The sequence below is a fragment of the Bombina bombina genome, chromosome 1 (assembly GCF_027579735.1).
Source record: "Bombina bombina isolate aBomBom1 chromosome 1, aBomBom1.pri, whole genome shotgun sequence".
Taxonomy (NCBI): Eukaryota; Metazoa; Chordata; class Amphibia; order Anura; family Bombinatoridae; genus Bombina; species Bombina bombina.
The window spans coordinates 304190815-304214383 of NC_069499.1; the positions used below are offsets into that span (position 1 = coordinate 304190815).

The following is a 23569-nucleotide window of genomic DNA, read 5'->3' on the forward strand; positions in this document are numbered from 1 at the left end:
CCTTTGTTCTGGCCTTTCTGAGGTCTCACTGGTGGAAAGTGAACAGAGAAAAGAGTTCTCTCTCTCCTCTCACAAGAGTTTCCTTCCTAGGAACTCTGATAGATTCAGTAGAAATGAAAATTTTTCTGACAGAGGTCAGGATATCAAAGCTTCTAACTTCCTGCCCTGCTCTTCATTCCACTTCTCGGCCGTCAGTGGCTCAGTGTATGGAAATGATCGGCCTAATGGTAGCGGCAATGGACATAGTTCCGTTTGCCCGCCTACATCTCAGACCACTGTAACTTTGCATGCTCATTTAGTGGGATGGGGACTACACAGATTTGTCTCCTCTGTTAAATCTGGATCAAGAGACCAGGGATTCTCTTCTCTGGTGGTTATCTCGGGTCCATCTGTCCAGGGGAATGAGTTTCTGCAGGCTAGAGTGGACTATAGTGACGACAGATGCCAGCCTTCTGGGCTGGGGCGCAGTCTGGAATTCCCTGAAGGCTCAGGGTTCGTGGACTCAGGAGGAAGCCCTCCTTCCGATAAACATTCTGGAACTGAGAGCGATATTCAATGCTCTTCAGGCTTGGCCTCAACTAGCTGCGGCCAGGTTCATCAGATTTCAGTCGGACAATATCACGACTGTAGCCTATATCAACCATCAGGGGGGAACAAGGAGTCCCCTGGCAATGATGGAGGTTTCAAAGATAATTCTATGGGCAGAGGTTCACTCTTGCCATCTCTCAGCTATCCATATCCCAGGAGTAGAGAACTGGGAGGCAGATTTTCTAAGTCGGCAGACCTTTCATCCGGGGGGAGTGGGAGCTCCATCCAGAGGTATTTGCCCAGCTGATTCAACTATGGGGCAAACCAGAACTGGATCTGATGGCGTCTCGTCAGAACGCCAAGCTTCCTTGTTACGGGTCCAGGTCAAGGGATCCCCAGGCAGCACTGATAGATGCCCTGGTCCTACAGCCTGGCTTATGTGTTTCCACCATTTCCTCTCCTCCCTCGTCTGATTGCCAAGATCAAGCAGGAGAGAGCTTCTGTGATTTTGATAGCACCTGTGTGGCCACGCAGGACTTGGTATGCAGATCTGGTGGACATGTCATCCTTTCCACCATGGACTCTGCCGCTGAGGCAGGACCTTCTACTCCAAGGTCCATTCAAACATCCAAATCTAATTTCTCTGCGTCTGACTGCTTGGAGATTGAACGCTTGATTTTATCAAAACGGGGTTTCTCCGAGTCGGTCATTGATACCTTGATTCAGGCTCGAAAGCCTGTCACCAGGAAAATCTATCATAAAATATGGTGTAAATATCTTCATTGGTGTGAATCCAAGGGTTACTCATGGAGTAAGGTCAGGATTCCTAGGATTTTATCTTTTCTCCAAGAAGGATTGGAAAGGGATTATCAGCTAGTTCCTTAAAGGGACAGATTTCTGCTCTTTTTACACAAGTGCCTGGCTGATGTTCCAGATGTTCAGGCGTTTTGTCAGGCTTTGGTTAGAATCAGGCCTGTGTTTAAACCTGTTGCTCCGCCATGGAGTTTAAATTTAGTTCTTAAAGTTCTTCAAGGGGTTCCGTTTGAACCTTTGCTTTCCATAGATATCAAGCTTTTATCTTGGAAACTTCTGTTCTTAGTGGCTATCTCTTCGGCTCAAAGAGTTTTAGAGTTATCTGCCTTACAGTGTGATTCCCCTTATCTGATCTTCCATGCAGATAAGGTAGTTTTGCGTACCAAACCTGGGTTTCTTCCTAAGGTAGTATCTAATAAGAATATCAATCAGGAAATTGTTGTTCCGTCACTGTGTCCTAATCCTTCTTCAAAGAAGGAACGTCTGTTACACAATCTTGACGTGGTTCGTGCTTTAAAGTTTTATTTACAAGCTACTAAGGATTTTCGTCAAACATCTGCATTGTTTGTTGTCTACTCTGGAAGGAGGAGAGGCCAAAAGGCTTCGGCATCTTCTTTTTCTTTTTGACTGAGAAGCATAATCCGGTTAGCTTATGAGACTGCTGGCCAGCAGCCTCCTGAAAGAATTACAGCTCATTCTACTAGAGCGGTAGCTTCCACATGGGCTTTTAAAAATGAGACCTCTGTTGAACAGATTTGTAAGGCGGCAACTTGGTCTTCGCTTCATACTTTTGCTAAATTTTACAAATTTGATACTTTTGCTTCTTCGGAGGCTATTTTTGGGAGAAAGATCTTACAGGCAGTGGTGCTTTCCGTTTAAGTTCCTGCCTTGTCCCTCCCTTCATCCGTGTCCTAAAGCTTTGGTATTGGTATCCCACAAGTAATGGATGAACCCATGGACTGGATACAGCTCACAAGAGAAAACAAAATTTATGCTTACCTGATAAATTTCTTTCTCTTGTGGTGTATCCAGTCCACGGCCCGCCCTGTCACTTTAAGGCAGGTGTTTTTATTTTTAAAACTACAGTCACCACTGCACCCTATAGTTTCTCCTTTTTCTTACTTGTCTTCGGTCGAATGACTGGAGGTGGGGGTTAGGGGAGGAGCTATATAGACAGCTCTGCTGGGGGTGTCCTCTTGCAACTTCCTGTTGGGAAGGAGAATATCCCACAAGTAATGGATGAACCCGTGGACTGGATACACCACAAGAGAAAGAAATTTATCAGGTAAGCATAAATTTTGTTTTTAAGAGCAAATGGTATATGTTAAGGTGTTTAACAGGGAAGGGCTCAATAGTGTATATATATATATATATATATATATATATATGTGTGTGTATACATATGTATGCATACCCCCCAACTGTCCCGATTTTCGTGGGACAGTCCCGATTTTTGTTGTCTGTCCCGCTGTCCCGGGGAGAGTGCTGTCTGTCCCGCATTGTCCCCTGCCCCACGGGCAGCAGCACTATTGATTTAAAAAAAAAAATATTCCTATTGGGTCCTCCTAATTCAGCGTAATGTTGGTTATCATGTGAGAAGATTGCTCCCAATACCTGCAGTGTACGAGTGAGACTGCAGTCACGTCACCTTCAGTCAGAAGTTTTTGGAACACGTGACTGCTTGTGGTCTGACTCCAGTACAGTACTGCTTGATGTGCGAGTGGCAGCGCTGAATGCATCTCAATAACGTTCCTGAGAGTGACTCTGTTATACCTCCCAATGTACAGTAGGTGACTGCGCTTGGGGTAAGTGGCAGTGCAAACAAACAGGGTGGCGGCCGGTGCTCTTATTTCCATTACCTGTGGTCACTCAATGCACTTATAATATATTACAGACTAGTGCCTGCCACATTACCCAAATAAACTATTTAGTGCTCAGATAGCTGACCCTTAGCTATACATAGGCTGTACAGGGTAGAACAGTGGAGGGAGGGTCCTCCTGCTCTTACAGCAACAAGTTGGTTTCAGATCCAGCTAGCAGGATACAGTGTGCAGGGAGGGAGCACCACAGACTGTGATTGTGTTAGTGCCAGTGTTTTGTCTAGTTCTTGTGATATATGAGCACATTCGGCAGTCCTTATAAATGCATTGATGCAAATGTGTGTTGACTATGTGTATACTGTATGTTTCACTGTCACTACCTGCTTTTATTTCTGTCACCGCAGAATTTTATAGGCTCCTATGTCCATAAGCAGAGAGAGAATGTAATATGGCTGTTGGAGAACTTCTATACATGAAAGACAAAATGTGTTAATGTTTGTGCAGGGACCAGGGTACTTTAATTTGTACTGGTGAATGTGTTTGTGAGAGGTGTTAGTTATATATAATATAATAATAATATAGAAAGGGTAAGACTCTAAGATGACTAAGGTGTAGACTGTCCCTTTAATTGTCTATAGAGCCTACCACTTTTACTCAATACATTTATATTTCAAAATGTTTCTAAAAGTGAATCTATAAAAAATCCAAGATGCTATAAGACTCTACCATTTTGTTGTAGATCTGCAGTCCTGGCTGCCGGATATCCAGCTCCGACATGACTCACGAAGCTGTGGACACAGGAAAGGCCCAGCGTGGGTGTCGATTACGCCCCCACTTCAGTGACCCTATGCCCACTGATGCCGTGAAGAGAAAACAGCTAGAGCTGAAGATAGCAGCAGCCGCCCGTCACCATGCACAGAGGAGGAGGCAGGACAGGGATAATGGTATATGTCAGTATTACAATGCATCTCATTCCCACAGCAACACATTTAGTTAGCATTATAATACAGTAGGGTAAAGCCTATTAGATCCCTTTCCAATGAAGTGGTTATTTTTTTGAGAATATGAAAGACACCTTCGCATTTTAGGACATAAAATCCCAGTTTAAAACCTAAAACATTTGATCAGTGACTGTGGTATCTGTTGGAACAAAAACTGCTTAACGTTCTATGGAACACGTAAATATATTTTATTTAAAAATAGTTTTGATTTTCTCCCACACACTCTACATATTTTTTTTTTTTTTTTTAAGGAATACTAAAAAAAAGATTTTTCTTTAATGATTCAGATAGAGCATGCTATTTCTCTTGTTAAGTGTATCCAGTCCACGGATCATCCATTACTTATGGGATATTAACTCCTCCCCAACAGGAAGTGCAAGAGGATTCACCCAGCAGAGCTGCTACATAGCTCCTCCCCTAACTGCCATTACCAGTCATTCTCTTGCACCCAACGAATAGATAGGATGTGTGAGAGGACTGTGGTGATTATACTTAGTTTCATACCTTCAATCAAAAGTTTGTTATTTTATAATAGCACCGGAGTGTGTTATTCCTTCTCTGGTAGAATTTGAAGAAGAATCTACCTGAGTTTTTCTATGATTTTAGCCGGAGTAGTTAAGATCATATTGCTGTTTCTCGGCCATCTGAGGAGAGGTAAACTTCAGATCAGGGGACAGCGGGCAGATTAATCTGCAAAGAGGTATGTAGCAGCTTATTATTTTCTGACAATGGAATTGATGAGAAAATTCTGCCATACCGATATAATGTAAACTCAGCCTTAAATGCAGTAGCAGCAACTGGTATCAGGCTGTCATGTATGTATATTTTACACTTCAGTATTCTGGGGAATGGCACTTCACTGGAATTATACTGTATGCATAAAACTTTAGCCTAATTTGCAGGGACTAGCAACAGGCTTTTTAATAACACTCAATTTATTAATGTTAAACGTTTTTTGCTGGCATGTAAAATCGTTTAATTTTCTGAGGTACTGGGTGAAAAAATGTTTTGGGCACTATTTTTTTCCACTTGGCAGTCGTTTTATTTAATTTATGACAGTTTACTGATCTCTCTCACTGTTATGTGTGAGGGGGTGGGACCTTTTTTGGTGCTTTTGCTACGCATCAAAAAATTCAGTCAGATGTTTATTGTCTTCCCTGCATGATCCGGTTCATCTCTACAGAACTCAGGGGTCTTCAAAACTTGTTTTGAGGGAGGTAATCACTCACAGCAGAGCTGTGAGATTGTAGTTGACTGTGATAAAAAAACGTTTATTTCTGTATTTTTTTTTTTTTTTTTTTTTCTGCTATCAGGGTTAGTTATCCTTTGCTAATGGGAGCAATCCTTTGCTAAAATTGTGTTTTTTACAAAGATTTGATGCTATAACTTTTCAGTTTATTAATTTTCAACTGTCATAACTTTTTCTGTGCTTCTTATAGGCACAGTACGTTTTCATATTATAGTAAATTACTTGAAAAGTATTTCCAAGTTGCTAGTTTATTTGCTAGTGTGTTAAACATGTCTGATTCAGAGGAAGATATCTGTGCTATATGTGCTAAAGCCAAAGTGGAGCCCAATAGAAATTTATGTACTAACTGTATTGATGCTACTTTAAATAAAAGTCAATCTGTACAAATTGAACATATTTCACCAAACAACGAGGGGAGAGTTATGCCGACTAACTCGCCTCACGTGTCAGTACCTGCATCTCCCGCTAGGGAGGTGCGTGATATTGTAGCGCCGAGTACATCTGAGCGGCCATTACAAATCACATTACAGGATATGGCTACTGTTTTACTGAAGTTTTGGCTAAATTACCAGAACTAAGAGGTAAGCGTGATCACTCTGGGGTGAGAACAGAGTGCGCTGATAATATTAGGGCCATGTCAGACACTGCGTCACAATTTGCAGAACATGAGGACGGAGAGCTTCATTCTGCGGGTGACGGTTCTGATCCAAACAAACTGGATTCAGATATTTCAAATTTTAAATTTAAGCTGGAAAACCTCCGTGTATTACTAGGGGAGGTGTTAGCGGCTCTGAATGATTGTAACACAGTTGCAATACCAGAGAAAATGTGTAGGTTGGATAAATATTTTGCGGTACCGTCGAGTACTGACGTTTTTCCTATACCTAAGAGACTTACTGAAATTGTTACTAAGGAGTGGGATAGACCCGGTGTGCCGTTCTCACCCCCTCCGATATTTAGAAAGATGTTTCCAATAGACGCCACCACACGGGACTTATGGCAAACGGTCCCTAAGGTGGAGGGAGCAGTTTCTACTTTAGCTAAGCGTACCACTATCCCGGTGGAGGATAGCTGTGCCTTTTCAGATCCAATGGATAAAAAGTTAGAGGGTTACCTTAAGAAAATGTTTGTTCGACAAGGTTTTATATTGCAACCTCTTGCATGCATTGCGCCTGTCACGGCTGCAGCAGCATTTTGGTTTGAGTCTCTGGAAGAGACACTTGAATCAGCTCCATTAGATGAGATTACACACAAGCTTAAAGCCCTTAAGTTAGCTAACTCATTTATTTCAGATGCCGTAGTACATTTAACTAAACTTACGGCTAAGAATTCCGGATTCGCCATTCAGGCACGCAGAGCACTGTGGCTAAAATCCTGGTCAGCTGACGTTACTTCTAAATCTAAATTGCTTAATATACCTTTCAAAGGGCAGACCTTATTCGGGCCCGGGTTGAAAGAAATTATCGCTGACATTACAGGAGGTAAAGGCCATGCCCTGCCTCAAGACAGAGCCAAACCTAAGACTAGACAGTCTAATTTTCGTTCCTTTCGTAATTTCAAAGCAGGAGCAGCATCAACTTCCTCTGCACCAAAACAGGAAGGAGCTGTTGCTCGCTACAGACAAGGCTGGAGACCTAACCAGTCCTGGAACAAGGGCAAGCAGGCCAGGAAACCTGCTGCTGCCCCTAAGACAGCATGAATCGAGGTCCCCCGATCCGGGAACGGATCTAGTGGGGGGCAGACTTTCTCTCTTCGCCCAGGCTTGGGCAAGAGATGTCCAGGATCCCTGGGCGTTAGAGATCATATCTCAGGGATACCTTCTAGACTTCAAATTCTCTCCCCCAAGAGGGAGATTTCATCTGTCAAGGTTGTCAACAAACCAAATAAAGAAAGAGGCGTTTCTACGCTGCGTACAAGATCTTTTATTAATGGGAGTGATCCATCCGGTTCCGCGGTCGGAACAAGGACAAGGGTTTTACTCAAATCTGTTTGTGGTTCCCAAAAAAGAGGGAACTTTCAGGCCAATCTTGGATTTAAAGATCCTAAACAAATTCCTAAGAGTTCCATCGTTCAAAATGGAAACTATTCGGACAATTTTACCCATGATCCAAAAGGGTGAGTACATGACCACAGTGGATTTAAAGGATGCTTACCTTCACATACCGATTCACAAAGATCATTACCGGTATCTAAGGTTTGCCTTTCTAGACAGGCATTACCAGTTTGTAGCTCTTCCATTCGGATTGGCTACGGCTCCGAGAATCTTCACAAAGGTTCTGGGTGCTCTTCTGGCGGTACTAAGACCTCGAGGAATTGCGGTAGCTCCGTACCTAGACGACATTCTGATACAAGCTTCAAGCTTTCAAACTGCCAAGTCTCATACAGAGTTAGTACTGGCATTTCTAAGGTCGCATGGATGGAAGGTGAACGAAAAGAAGAGTTCTCTCTTTCCACTCACAAGAGTTCCCTTCTTGGGGACTCTTATAGATTCTGTAGAAATGAAGATTTACCTGACAGAAGACAGGTTAACAAAGCTTCAAAATGCATGCCGTGTCCTTCATTCCATTCAACACCTGTCAGTAGCTCAATGCATGGAGGTGATCGGCTTAATGGTAGCAGCAATGGACATAGTACCCTTTGCACGTCTACATCTCAGACCGCTGCAATTGTGCATGCTAAGTCAGTGGAATGGGGATTACTCAGACTTGTCCCCTACTCTGAATCTGGATCAAGAGACCAGAAATTCTCTTCTATGGTGGCTTTCTCTGCCACATCTGTCCAGGGGGATGCCATTCAGCAGGCCGGACTGGACAATTGTAACAACAGACGCCAGCCTACTAGGTTGGGGCGCTGTCTTGAATTCTCTGAAGGCTCAGGGACAATGGAATCAGGAGGAGAGTCTCCTACCAATAAACATTCTGGAATTGAGAGCAGTTCTCAATGCCCTTCTGGCTTGGCCCCAGTTAACAACTCGGGGGTTCATCAGGTTTCAGTCGGACAACATCACGACTGTAGCTTACATCAACCATCAGGGAGAGACAAGAAGCTCCCTAGCAATGATGGAAGTATCAAAGATAATTCGCTGGGCAGAGTCTCACTCTTGCCACCTGTCAGCAATCCACATCCCGGGAGTGGAGAACTGGGAGGCGGATTTCTTAAGTCATCAGACTTTTCATCCGGGGGAGTGGGAACTTCATCCGGAGGTCTTTGCCCAAATACTTCGACGTTGGGGCAAACCAGAGATAGATCTCATGGCGTCTCGACAGAACGCCAAGCTTCCTTGTTACGGGTCCAGATCCAGCGATCCGGGAGCGGTTCTGATAGATGCTTTGACAGCACCTTGGACCTTCGGGATGGCTTATGTGTTTCCACCCTTCCCGATGCTTCCTCGATTGATTGCCAGAATCAAACAGGAGAGAGCATCAGTGATTCTAATAGCGCCTGCATGGCCACGCAGGACTTGGTATGCAGATCTAGTGGACATGTCATCCTGTCCACCTTGGTCGCTACCTCTGAAACAGGACCTTCTGATCCAGGGTCCCTTCAAACATCAAAATCTAATTTCTCTGAAGCTGACTGCTTGGAAATTGAACGCTTGATTTTATCAAAACGTGGTTTTTCTGAGTCGGTTATTGATACCTTAATACAGGCTAGGAAGCCTGTTACCAGAAAGATTTACCATAAGATATGGCGCAAATACTTATATTGGTGCGAATCCAAGAGTTACTCATGGAGTAAGGTTAGGATTCTGAGGATATTGTCTTTTCTACAAGAAGGTTTAGAAAAGGGTTTATCCGCTAGTTCCTTAAAGGGACAGATTTCAGCTCTGTCCATTCTTTTACACAAACGTCTGTCAGAAGTTCCGGACGTTCAAGCTTTTTGTCAGGCTTTAGCTAGGATCAAGCCTGTGTTTAAAATTGTTGCTCCACCATGGAGTTTGAACTTAGTTCTTAATGTTTTACAGGGGGTTCCGTTTGAACCCCTTCATTCCATTGATATCAAGTTGTTATCTTGGAAAGTTCTGTTTTTAATGGCGATTTCCTCGGCTCGAAGAGTCTCTGAGTTATCTGCCTTACATTGTGATTCTCCTTATCTGATTTTTCATTCAGACAAGGTAGTTCTGCGTACTAAACCTGGGTTCCTACCTAAGGTGGTCACTAACAGGAATATCAATCAAGAGATTGTGGTTCCATCTTTGTGTCCTAATCCTTCTTCGAAAAAGGAACGTCTGCTACACAATCTAGATGTAGTCCGTGCCCTGAAATTTTATCTACAGGCAACTAAGGATTTTCGACAAACGTCTTCCCTGTTTGTCGTTTATTCTGGTCAGAGGAGAGGTCAAAAAGCTTCGGCTACCTCTCTCTCCTTTTGGCTTCGTAGCATAATACGGTTAGCCTATGAGACTGCTGGACAGCAGCCTCCTGAAAGAATTACAGCACATTCTACTAGAGCTGTGGCTTCCACTTGGGCCTTTAAGAATGAGGCTTCTGTTGAACAGATTTGCAAGGCTGCAACTTGGTCTTCTCTTCATACTTTTTCCAAATTTTACAAATTTGACACTTTTGCTTCTTCGGAGGCTGTTTTTGGGAGAAAGGTTCTTCAGGCAGTGGTTCCTTCCGTATAAAGAGCCTGCCTGTCCCTCCCGTCATCCGTGTACTTTAGCTTTGGTATTGGTATCCCATAAGTAATGGATGATCCGTGGACTGGATACACTTAACAAGAGAAAACATAATTTATGCTTACCTGATAAATTTGTTTCTCTTGTAGTGTATCCAGTCCACGGCCCGCCCTGTCACTTTAAGGCAGGTAATTTTTCCATTAAACTACAGTCACCACTGTACCCTATGGTTTTCCTTTCTCTGCATGTTTTCGGTCGAATGACTGGTAATGGCAGTTAGGGGAGGAGCTATGTAGCAGCTCTGCTGGGTGAATCCTCTTGCACTTCCTGTTGGGGAGGAGTTAATATCCCATAAGTAATGGATGATCCGTGGACTGGATACACTACAAGAGAAACAAATTTATCAGGTAAGCATAAATTATGTTTTTATGCAACTTTCTAATTTACTCCTATTATCAAATTTTCTTAATTCTCTTGCTATCTTTATTTGAAAAGCAGGAATGTAAAGCTTAGTAGCCAGCCCATTTTTGGTTTAGCACCTGGGTAGCACTTGCTGATTGGTGGCTAAATGTTCCTACCAATAAGCAAGCGCTATCCAGGGTGCTGAACCTAAAATGGACCGGCACTTAAAGGGATAGTAAACCCCAAAATTATATTTATGATTCAGATAGAACATACAATTTTAAAAAACTTTCCAATTTAATTCTATTATCAAATTTTCTTCATTCTCTTGTTATCCATTGCTGAAGGGACAACATTGCACTACTGAAAGGAAGCTGAAAATATCTATTTACTCAATCACAAGAGACAAATATGTGCAGGCACCAATTAGCAGCAGCTCCCACTAGTGTATGATATGTGCGTATTCATTTTTTAACAAGGGATACTAAGAGAACGAAGCACATGAAAATAGAAGTGACTTTAAAAGTGTCTTAAAATGACATGTTCTGTCTGAATCATGCAAGTTAAATTTTGACTTTCCTATCCCTTTAAAGGGACACTGAACCCAAATTTGTTCTTTCATGATTCAGATAAAGCATGCAATTTTAAGCAACTTTCTAATTTACTGCTATTATCAAATTTTCTTCATTCTCTTTGTATCTTTATTTGAAAAGCAAGAATGTAAGTTTAGATGCCAGACCATTTTTGGTGAAAAACCTGGGTTGTTCTTGCTGATTGGTGGATACATTCACCCACCAATAAAAAAAGTGCTCTCCATTGTTCTGAGCCAAACATTGGCTGGCTCCTTAGCTTAGATGCCTTCTTTTTCAAATAAAGATAGCAAGAGAACGAAGTAAAAGTCATAATAGGTGTAAATTAGAAAGTTGCTTAAAATTGCATGCTCTTTCTGAATCATGAATGAAAAAAAATGGGTTTAGAATCCCTTTAATAAATGTTTAAAGGCATATTTTGTAAGTGTACGTCTTACACAACATACATAATTTTGTTCCATACCCTGACTATTATAAACCTGTTCTCATTATATAGGACCAATGCTTATGAAAGCCAATACCACCACATCCTGCAGCTCATCTAATGAGGGTGGCTCTACCCCTCGGCATGCTCAGAGATCTCGGCAGCGCTGGAGCAATATCAGCAGCCTTAGCACTGACAGTGGCATTGTTGGGGTGAATGATGACAGGGAAGATTCTGAAGCCAGTGGGACAAGAGCTACAAAACCTGGGGAAGTGGAGAGGGTGGACAGTGGTATAGGAGATGCTCTTTCTAGGAAGTGGAGGACCAGAGTGGCAGAGGCTGCAGCCTCACTAGAGGCATGGGAAGCCCATCGACCTTGCACTGATTGTGGGGAGAGAGACTTAGATGTGGATATAGAAAGCAGAGGCAAGAGAAGAGAGACCTTGTGTACCAAATGTGTCACTAGAAGGACAGAACGCAAGGAAGCTGTGCTGGAGTTTGTAAACACAGAGGCTAGTTATGGGGAGGATCTGAGGATCATCAAAGAGGAATTCTACCTGCCCATGCAGAACGCTGGGCTCCTGACACAGGAGCAGCTGCAGGTCGTGTTCAGTAACATACAAGAACTTATTGACCTCAACGAGAAGTTCCTTGAGGTTTTACAAGAGGAAATTGACCAATCATTTGACCAGGTAAACTTATATATGATACAGAACTAGTCTCAGGAAGACAAGTTTATTTAAAACAGTCTGATTTTAGATATGTGAAAATAGCCACCTCTCCATATGACAGTACAATAATTGTTTTAGCTAGCTGAAAAATATATTTAAAGGACAAAAAGAAAAATATCTGCTGGCTTTGGCCTATATTCCTACACCCTTCCAGCTGTAAGGTATTTAATTTTATTGCAAGAATATTTTGTAAAGCTATACAAGTTCTCTTTTGAAATCTGAGTCTTTCCATTTGTGCAGATTTTGTAGACATGAATAGTATAGTAAAAAGTGCGGTATAGGTATTGCCAGAGGTGTTTTGTATATGTGAATACGTTCTTACCTCCTCTTAGTTCTGATAATACTTATCTAATGTTGAGAATAGGAGCCAGTGGTGCTTTATTAATGGTGTCACTGAGTGTATTACTAATATCCACTAATATAATTTTTCCAAATGGGCCTTACATAAAGGAATATTCAATATATAGTTGTAGCTATTATATCTTAATATGTTATAAGTTTTCCTAATTGGTTTTTCTCTTGTTAAGTGTGTTCAGTCCACGGGTCATCCATTACTTATGGGATATATTCTCCTCCCCAACAGGAAGTTGCAAGAGGATCACCCAAGCAGAGCTGCTATATAGCTCCTCCCCTCACATGTCATATCCAGTCATTCTCTTGCAAGTCTCAACAAAGAAGGAGGTCGCGAGAGGAGATAGGAGTTTTTTACCTAATTATTCTTCAATCAAAAGTTTATTATTTTAAAATGGCACCGGAGTGTGCTGTTTTTCTTTCTCAGGCAGTATATAGAAGAAGAATATGCCTGCGTTTTCTATGATCTTAGCAAACGTAACTAAGATCCACTGGCTGTTCTCGCACATTCTGAGGAGTGGGGTTACTTCAGAAAAGGGAATAGCATGCGGGGTCCCCCGCAAATGAGGTATGTGCAGTAATATTTTCTAGGAATGGAATTGACTAAGAAAACACTGCTGTTACCCATATGATGTAAGTACAGCCTTTAATGCAGTAGTAGCGACTGGTATCAGGCTGATAAATGTATGCGCAGTTGAGTTATTTTCTAGGGACTAGAATTTGACTGAGAAAATACTGTTAATACTGAAATAAATGTATGAGCCTTAACTGCAGTAGAAACGACTGGTAGCAGGCTTAGTGATAACTTTGCATAACACTGGAAAGTTGTTTTTAAAAAAACGTTTACTGGCATGTTATTCGTTTTGTGAGGTACTTTGGTGATAAATCTTTTTGGGCATGATTTTTTTCCATATGGCTAACGTATATTTCTGTATAGAAACCGTTGTAACAGGTCTCCCACTGTTGTAATATGAGTGGGAGGGGCCTTTTTTAGCGCCTTGTTGCACAGTTAAAATTCTTGCACAGTCTTCCTGTTTCTTCCTCCTTGATCCAGGACGTCTCCAGAGAGCTCAGGGGTCTTCAAAATTCATTTTTGAGGGAGGTAATCAGTCACAGCAGACCTGTGACAGTGTGTTTGACTGTGATAAAAGCGTTAAATCTTAAATTGATTATCCGTTTTTGGGTATTGAGGGGTTAATCATCCGTTTGCTAGTGGGTGCAATCCTCTGCTAAATTCATACATTTGCTGTTAAAATTGTTGGCGATAACTGAATTAGTTCATTGTTATTTCAACTGTGACAGTTTTTAAAAGCGCTGCAGCGTTTTTTCTATTGCTTGTAAATTTATTGAAAGATTTTTTCCAAGCTTGCTAGCCTTCATTGCTAGTCTGTTTAAACATGTCTGATACAGAGGAATCTACTTGTTCATTATGTTTAAAAGCCAATGTGGAGCCCAATAGAAATATGTGTACCAATTGTATTGATGTTACTTTAAATAAAAGTCAGTCTTTACCGGTAAAGAAATTATCACCAGACAACGAGGGGGAAGTTATGCCGCCTAACTCTCCTCACGTGCCAGTGCCTTCGCCTCCCGCTCAGGAGGTGCGTGAGATTGTGGCGCCAAGTACATCAAGGCCCTTACAAATCACTTTGCATGATATGGCTAATGTTATGAAAGAAGTATTATCTAATTTGCCTGAGTTAAGAGGCAAGCGCAATAGCTCTGGGTTTAGGACAGAGCGCGCCGATGACACGAGAGCCATGTCCGATACTGCGTCACAATTTGCAGAACATGAGGACGGAGAGCTTCATTCTGTGGGTGACGGATCTGATCCGGGGAGACCGGATTCAGAAATTTCAAATTTTAAATTTAAGCTTGAGAACCTCCGTGTATTGCTAGGGGAGGTGTTAGCGGCTCTGAACGATTGCGACACGGTTGCAATCCCAGAGAAATTATGTAGGCTGGATAAATACTATGCGGTACCGGTGTGTACTGACGTTTTTCCTATACCTAAAAGGCTTACAGAGATTATTAGCAAGGAGTGGGATAGACCCAGTGTGCCCTTTTCCCCTCCTCCGATATTTAGAAAAATGTTCCCAATAGACGCTACCACACGAGACTTATGGCAGACGGTCCCTAAGGTGGAGGGAGCAGTTTCTACTTTAGCCAAGCGTACCACTATCCCGGTGGAGGATAGTTGTGCTTTCTCAGATCCAATGGATAAAAAATTAGAAGGTTACCTTAAGAAAATGTTTGTTCAACAAGGTTTTATATTACAGCCCCTTGCATGCATTGCCCCCGTCACTGCTGCAGCGGCATTCTAGTTTGAGTCTCTGGAAGAGGCTATTCGCACAGCACCATTGGATGAGATTCTGAACAAGCTTAAAGCCCTTAAGCTAGCTAATGCATTTGTTTCGGATGCCGTTGTGCATTTAACCAAACTAACGGCTAAGAACTCCGGATTCGCCATCCAGGCTCGCAGAGCGCTATGGCTTAAATCCTGGTCAGCAGATGTAACTTCTAAATCTAAATTGCTTAATATTCCTTTCAAAGGGCAAACCTTATTCGGGCCCGGCTTGAAAGAAATTATTGCTGACATTACTGGAGGTAAGGGTCACACCCTTCCTCAGGACAGGGCCAAATCAAAGGCCAAACAGTCTAATTTTCGTGCCTTTCGTAATTTCAAGGCAGGAGCAGCATCAACTTCCTCCGCTCCAAAACAGGAAGGGACTGCTACTCGTTACAGACAGGGTTGGAAAGGCAACCAGTCCTGGAACAAGGGCAAGCAGGCCAGAAAACCTACTTCTGCCCCAAGACAGCATGAAGAAAGGGCCCCCTATCCGGAAACGGATCTAGTGGGGGGCAGACTTTCTCTCTTCGCCCAGGCCTGGGCAAGAGATGTCCAGGATCCCTGGGCGTTGGAGATCATATCTCAGGGATACCTTCTGGACTTCAAAACTTCTCCTCCACAAGGGAGATTTCATCTGTCAAGGTTATCAACAAACCTAATAAAGAAAGAGGCATTTCTACGATGTGTACAAGACCTCTTAGTAATGGGAGTGATCCACCCGGTTCCGCGGACGGAACAAGGGCAAGGTTTTTACTCAAATCTGTTTGTGGTTCCCAAAAAAGAGGGAACCTTCAGGCCAATCTTGGACCTGAAGATCTTAAACAAATTCCTAAGGGTTCCATCGTTCAAAATGGAAACTATTCGAACCATCCTACCCATGATCCAAGAGGGTCAGTATATGACCACAGTGGACTTAAAGGATGCCTACCTTCACATACCGATTCACAAGGATCATTATCGGTACCTAAGGTTTGCCTTTCTAGACAGGCATTACCAGTTTGTAGCTCTTCCCTTCGGGTTGGCTACGGCCCCGAGAATTTTTACAAAGGTTCTGGGCTCGCTTCTGGCGGTACTAAGACCGCGAGGCATAGCGGTGGCTCCGTACCTAGACGACATCCTGATACAAGCGTCAACTTTTCAAAATGCAAAGTCTCATACAGAGATAGTTCTAGCATTTCTGAAGTTGCATGGGTGGAAAGTGAACATGTAAAAGAGTTCTCTGTTCCCACTCACAAGGGTTCCCTTTCTAGGGGCTCTTATAGATTCTGTAGAGATGAAGATTTACCTGACGGAGTCCAGGTTATCAAAAATCCTAAATGCTTGCCGTGTCCTTCATTCCATTCCAAGCCCATCAGTAGCTCAGTGCATGGAAGTAATCGGCTTAATGGTCGCGGCAATGGACATAGTGCCATTTGCGCGCCTACATCTCAGACCGCTGCAACTATGCATGCTAAGTCAGTGGAATGGGGATTACTCAGATCTGTCCCCTTTACTAAATCTGGACCAGGAGGCCAGAGATTCTCTTCTCTGGTGGTTGTCGCGGGTTCATCTGTCCAAAGGAATGACTTTTCGCAGACCAGATTGGACGATTGTAACAACAGATGCCAGCCTACTAGGCTGGGGTGCAGTCTGGAACTCCCTGAAGGCTCAGGGATCGTGGACTCAGGAGGAGAAACTCCTCCCAATAAACATTCTGGAATTAAGAGCAATATTCAATGCTCTTCTAGCTTGGCCTCAGTTAGCAACACTGAGGTTCATCAGATTTCAGTCGGACAACATCACGACTGTGGCTTACATCAATCATCAAGGGGGAACCAGGAGTTCCCTAGCGATGTTGGAAGTCTCGAAGATAATTCGCTGGGCAGAGTCGCACTCTTGTCACCTGTCAGCGATCTACATCCCAGGCGTGGAGAACTGGGAGGCGGACTTTCTAAGTCGCCAGACCTTTCATCCGGGGGAGTGGGAACTTCACCCGGAGGTGTTTGCTCAACTGATTCTTCGTTGGGGCGAACCGGAGCTGGATCTCATGGCATCTCGCCAGAACGCCAAGCTTCCTTGTTACGGATCCAGGTCCAGGGACCCGGGAGCGGTGCTGGTAGATGCACTAGCAGCCCCTTGGGTTTTCAACATGGCTTATGTGTTTCCACCATTTCCGTTGCTACCTCGACTGATTGCCAGGATCAAACAGGAGAGAGCATCGGTGATTCTGATAGCGCCTGCGTGGCCACGCAGGACCTGGTATGCAGACCTAGTGGACATGTCGTCCTGTCCACCATGGTCTCTGCCTCTGAGGCAGGACCTTCTAATTCAGGGTCCTTTCAACCATCCAAGCCTAATTTCTCTGAGGCTGACTGCATGGAGATTGAACGCTTGATTCTATCAAAGCGTGGTTTTTCGGAGTCGGTTATTGATACGTTAATACAGGCTCGGAAACCTGTTACCAGAAAAATTTATCATAAGATATGGCGTAAATATTTATATTGGTTTGAATCGAAGAGTTACTCATTGAGTAAGGTTAGGATTCCTAGGATATTGGCTTTTCTACAAGAAGGTTTAGAAAAGGGTTTATCCGCTAGTTCGTTAAAGGGACAGATTTCTGCTCTGTCTATTCTTTTTACACAAACGTCTGGCAGAGAATCCAGACGTCCAGGCTTTTTGTCAGGCTTTGGCTAGGATTAAGCCTGTGTTTAAAACTGTTGCGCCTCCGTGGAGCTTAAACTTGGTTCTTAAAGTTCTTCAGGGTGTTCCATTTGAACCCCTTCATTCCATTGATATTAAGCTTTTATCTTGGAAAGTTCTGTTTTTGATGGCTATTTCCTCGGCTCGAAGAGTCTCTGAGTTATCTGCCTTACATTGCGATTCTCCTTATCTGATTTTTCATTCAGACAAGGTAGTTCTGCATACTAAACCTGGGTTTTTACCTAAGGTTGTTTCTAACAGGAATATCAATCAAGAGATTGTTGTTCCTTCATTATGTCCTAATCCTTCTTCAAAGAAGGAACGTCTTTTGCATAATCTGGACGTAGTCCGTGCCCTGAAGTTCTACTTACAGGCAACTAAAGATTTTCGGCAAACTTCTTCTCTGTTTGTCGTTTATTCTGGTCAGAGGAGAGGTCAAAAGGCTTCGGCCACCTCTCTCTCTTTTTGGCTTCGTAGCATAATACGTTTAGCTTATGAGACTGCTGGACAGCAGCCTCCTGAAAGAATTACAGCTCATTCCACTAGAGCTGTGGCTTCCACCTGGGCCTTTAAGAATGAGGCCTCTGTTGAACAGATTTGCAAGGCTGCAACTTGGTCTTCACTTCATACCTTTTCAAAATTTTACAAATTTGACACTTTTGCTTCTTCGGAGGCTGGTTTTGGGAGAAAGGTTCTACAGGCAGTGGTTCCTTCTGTTTAATGTTCCTGCCTTGTCCCTCCCATCATCCGTGTACTTTAGCTTTGGTATTGGTATCCCATAAGTAATGGATGACCCGTGGACTGAACACACTTAACAAGAGAAAACATAATTTATGCTTACCTGATAAATTTATTTCTCTTGTAGTGTGTTCAGTCCACGGCCCGCCCTGTCTTTTTTGAGGCAGTTCTAAATTTTAATTAAAACTCCAGTCACCACTGCACCCTATAGTTTTTCCTTTCTCGTCTTGTTTCGGTCGAATGACTGGATATGACATGTGAGGGGAGGAGCTATATAGCAGCTCTGCTTGGGTGATCCTCTTGCAACTTCCTGTTGGGGAGGAGAATATATCCCATAAGTAATGGATGACCCGTGGACTGAACACACTACAAGAGAAATAAATTTATCAGGTAAGCATAAATTATGTTTTCTAGTTTTTTTAGATTACAAGAGGAACACAAAATAATAGCACTAAGGTGCGTTAAAGGGATATGAAACCCAACATTTTTCTTTCATGATTCAGATAGAGCTTACAATTTTAAACAACTTTCCAATTTACTTCTATTATTTAATTTGTTTTCTTCTCTTGGTATCCTTTGCTGACAGGTTTATCCAAGTAAGCTCAGGAGAAGCAAATAACCTAGGTTCTAGCTGCTAATTGGTGGCTGCATATATATACCGATTGTCATTGGCTCACCCATGTGTTCTTTTAGAAACCAGTAGTGCATTGCTGCTCCTTCAACAAATGATACCAAGAGAATGAAACAAATAAGCTAATAGAAGTAAATTAGAAAGTCATTTAAAATTGTATTCTCTGGGGCATATTTATCAAGCTTGATGCCCCATGTTTCCAGTGAGCCTTCAGGCTCGCCGGAAACAGAAGTTATGAAGCAGCGGTCTAAAGACTGCTGCTCCATAACTTGTCTGCCTGCTCTGAGGCGGCGGACAGAAATCAACCCGATCAAATACGATCGGGATGATTGACACCCCCTGCTAGCGGCCAATCTGCAGGGGGCGGTATTGCACCAGCAGTTCACAAGAACTGCTGGTGCAATGATAAATGCCGATAGTGTATGCTGTCGGCATTTATCGATGTGCAGCGGACATGATACACTACATCGTATCATGTCCGCTCGCACTATAATAAATTGACCCCTCTATCTAAATCATGAAATACATTTTTGGAGGTTTCATGTCCCTTTCATTTTAAAAGTCCAAAGTTATTTTGAACATTTGAGCAGTAGTCTAGACTAGAGCTTGCTAACATTTGAATTTCAGATGTGCAGTGCATGTGTGTTAATACCCTCACATAATAGATTTCTATGGGGGAGCAGTAAAATAATGTCGGATAACGCTTGATAACGCTTGAGATTTGAATTACAGGATGTAACATAGTAGATGAGGTTGAAAAAAGACTGAAGTCCATCGAGTTCAACCTATACAAATCTAAAATACTTACAAAAAGCTCCAGTTTAGATTAAATAATCCCACTAAAAGGTGACACATTTAATACTTGCAATCGTATCAATGAATTTTGTTTCTAGACAGAAATATATCCAAACAATTTTTAAATGTATCTAGGGTATTGGCATTCATTACCTCCTTTGGTAATGAGTTCCACAATTGTATTGCTCTTACAGTGAAAAAACGTTTCCGTTTCCATTGCTAAACACTAGATATACATTTATTAAGTTATAGGAGTTTTGAATATTTAATTCTTTTAAGCTTCCTACATTTGCTGATGATTAATTGGTTAACATATATCTATTTATCTATCTATATCTGTCTGTCTGTCTATCTATCTATCTTTCTCTCTCTATTATCTATCTGTCTATCTATCGAATCTATCTATCTGTCTGTCTAGCTATCTATTTATCTCAATTTCTCTCTGTCTGTTTATCTATCTATCTTATCTGTATCTAAACATGCAGGCACTAAGGGTGACCTCTCATTCATTTTGTATACAGTTTTGTTTATCCATTGAACCACTTTTCTACATCAATTATAGATTAATGTGTTTTTGCATTTTTTACTTATTCATAGCTATTAGGATCACCAACCTCTTTAACATATATCTTTGAGTACTTTCTAATATCTCCATGTCATGAAATGCTGCACTATAACACTGGTAGTGATTATAAAATAGTTTTAATAGTAAAAAAGTTCTACTATTCTTTTTTTTTTTACCTTTAACGTATTTTAGTTACTTATCTTTGTAATTTCTCAATAAAGTTTTTTTATTTCCTGAAAAAATGTTTATCAGGTGCCCCCCTTTATTATAAACCATTTTAAATCTCCCAAGCATAATCCTTGATACCTGTCAGATATGTGTTAAAAGAAGGTCGCTGGGCACTCTGGAGACAAATCTGCTTAGGTCGGTAGTGTTCTAATCTTCAGTCCTCAATTTAGTGATTTAGGGCTAGATAACGAGTGGAGTGCTATTTTGCGCTTCCCCTTGCGCAATAACTTCGCTAGAAGGAGGCTTTTTGCGTGCGTCGGGTTGTGCTCCTATTACAAGTGAAAAGTAAAAAGTTTGCACACAAGCGAAACCCTACACACGCAAAAATATAGATTTTGCAAAGCAAACTTTAAAAACCTAACACCCATACTCGCAAGCTAACCCGATTGTGTTTATTCAAGTGCACTAAACCCGACATGAATTATGAATATTTTCCATTCTATTGATCTTTTATTGCAAATACGTATTTATGTATAAACCTATATATCTGTACCTGTATATCTATTCCTATAGCTATATGGGTATAGATATGTATTTTATATTAACAGTATCAAGTATATATAGAAATATACATTTAATAATAAAAAGTACATTATTTTCTATGTGAAGAACGTTGGAATGAGAAATATTAATATTTCATATCAGGTTACTGCACTTTGTTAAACACGATCAAGTTTGTGTGACTTGTTGGGTGTTTACTTTCCACTTTTCGTGCTCCATTGAAGTGTATGGGGGGAATATGCTAACATGGTTATTCTAGATTCAAATTTTTGCGCACATCGGGTTAGCGCTTGTGCGAAAATGTTTTACTTTCGACTTTTAATATGCACACTACCCGAATTCCAGCAGAGTTAATGCACAAGCAGGAGTGATAAATAGTGCGCCACTCGTAATCTAGCCCATAATGTTAAAGGGATATGAAACCCAAACACTTTTTTTTGTGATTCAGACAGAGATACCTAGGTAGGCATCTGGAGCACCACATGGCAGGAAATAGTGCAGCCATCTAGTGCTCTTGCAAATGGATTACATTCCTGCAAAACTGCTGCAATATAGTGCTCCAGAAATATATCGGCTACTAAGCGTACGTCCCAGCTTTTCAACAAAAGATTATAAGAGAATAAAGAAAAACTCATAATAGAACTAAATTAGAAAGTAATTTAAAATTGCATGTTCTGAATCATGAAAGAAAAAAAAATGAGGTTTCATATCTCTTTAACATGTCACACTTTGGTCTAGATTACAAGTGGCATACTAATATTTGCATGCAAGCAATAAAGCAACATCACGCCCACGCTAACCTTTTATTACAAGTTAAACGTTAAATGCGTCGCTTGAACGCAATCAATTTTATGCGTGACGGGTTACCGTGACTGAAGACGTTGTGAAAAGGCTTAGGGATAAAATAAAAGTTGCACCAAACACAACATAATTATATCAAAATATACTGTTACACTCATATAAACACTATCTAATAACAATTAATCATATAAATATTCATAACATTTTGTATAAGGGTTATATGGTATATGGCCATGTATTCGACTGCAAAGTAGGGGTCGACTGATTATCGGAGCAGACGATTATTAGTGCCGATATTCGGAATTTCTGAAATAATCAGTATCAGTCAGAAACTTGCCGATATTACGGTTATTGCTGATATGGAGCAAATCAAAAGTAATTTGGCTCTGTGTACCTCAGGGAAACTATGTAGTTTTAAGTGACACAAATCATCTATGTTTGTTAATGCAAGTCCATCTACAGGCCTGCCATTGTGGAGTATGGTAGTTGGTAACTGAGCTCCCAGGAACACCTGGGCTTGGATTCTGTTATCAGATATAGTGATGCACTACATCTTGGTTTTGTAGCCTGATAGCAAATATAAGCTGGACATAGCATAGCATCTAATAATAAATAGCACTGATAACAGAATACAAGCCCATGTGTTCCTGGGAGCTCAGTTATTACCATGCCCCCAATGGGCAGGCCTGTAGATGGACTTGCATAAACAAACATATATGATTTGTGAAATGGAAAATGTGATCTTTAAGTGGCACTTAAAGCTACATAGTTTCCCTGAAGTTCACAGAGCTAAACTACTTTTGATTTGCTCATAGGGGTCAGAAAATACATAAAATCAATCTGCTTGCTAATTGCTGTCAGAAATAGAACATTATTTATTGCATTCTGATAAATTTTACACATTTGCAAAACATTTCACTAAAGCTGCTATATATGACGATTTTTAATTTAAATATTTTATTTTCCCCTTTGATAGGCATCGAAAAATACATTTAAAAAAATTGTAGTTCTATTACTTTGAGCTTGTATTGATAGTGAATTGACATAAATATATGGATCCTGGCAGGACTGCTAGTGGTTTAGTAACTAAAGCGTAAACATATTTATATCACCTAACCTGGTCACAAGACTGGGGTACACACTAATAGCAGTACCAATTTTTTAGGCACATTATCTCTACGACGCACGCATTAATAATTTGCCCTGCTAAATGTGAATAGCAATTGTATAATTATTACTGGGTAACCTCTATGCCTAATACTTATAGATAATGCCTGACTGGGACTGCCGTGGTTATGCATCTAATGCCGCTGGGCATAGGGCCTATGCCCTGTGGCATATTTATTTTCCATTTCAAAACCCATATACCTATACTCAAGATTTTTTTAGACCCCCTATTTATCTCTGAGAGGTTGCTATGTTTCGGTACATAAAATGAGGCTGGCCCTTGTTTTGACTTACTGCTCAGATAACCAGTATTTAGGGATCTATCCATCTATACGCAAATTTGCACGCTTAAGTCTTTTACTAGCCAAGGTCCAGTTTACTCATAGGTGATACACTCTGGTTCCCACACAGTATATTCTTGATTATCATTGGTTCCTCTGCATTTAGGTAGACACGCTTCGTTGTCATTTTCATCTTGACCTTTCCAAATAATATTATTTTATTCTCCTGATGCGAGATCTTTTCTACGCCTTTGCGCTCTATATAAATTGATTGCCGATATTCCAAGTTTTTGAACCAAATAATTG

The 23569-nt window shown here is 41.5% G+C and overlaps 1 protein-coding gene across 1 annotated transcript in view; it reads left to right on the forward strand.

Moving 5' to 3' along the window:
• Positions 1 to 23569, forward strand: part of LOC128657738 (uncharacterized) — a 75335-nt gene that overhangs the window by 12175 nt on the left and 39591 nt on the right. Inside the window, exons 3-5 of the mRNA XM_053712145.1 lie at positions 3901 to 4105; positions 6980 to 6996; positions 11571 to 12137. Coding sequence (XP_053568120.1) covers positions 3901 to 4105; positions 6980 to 6996; positions 11571 to 12137 — 789 coding nt within the window. The remainder of the gene's footprint in view (positions 1 to 3900; positions 4106 to 6979; positions 6997 to 11570; positions 12138 to 23569) is intronic.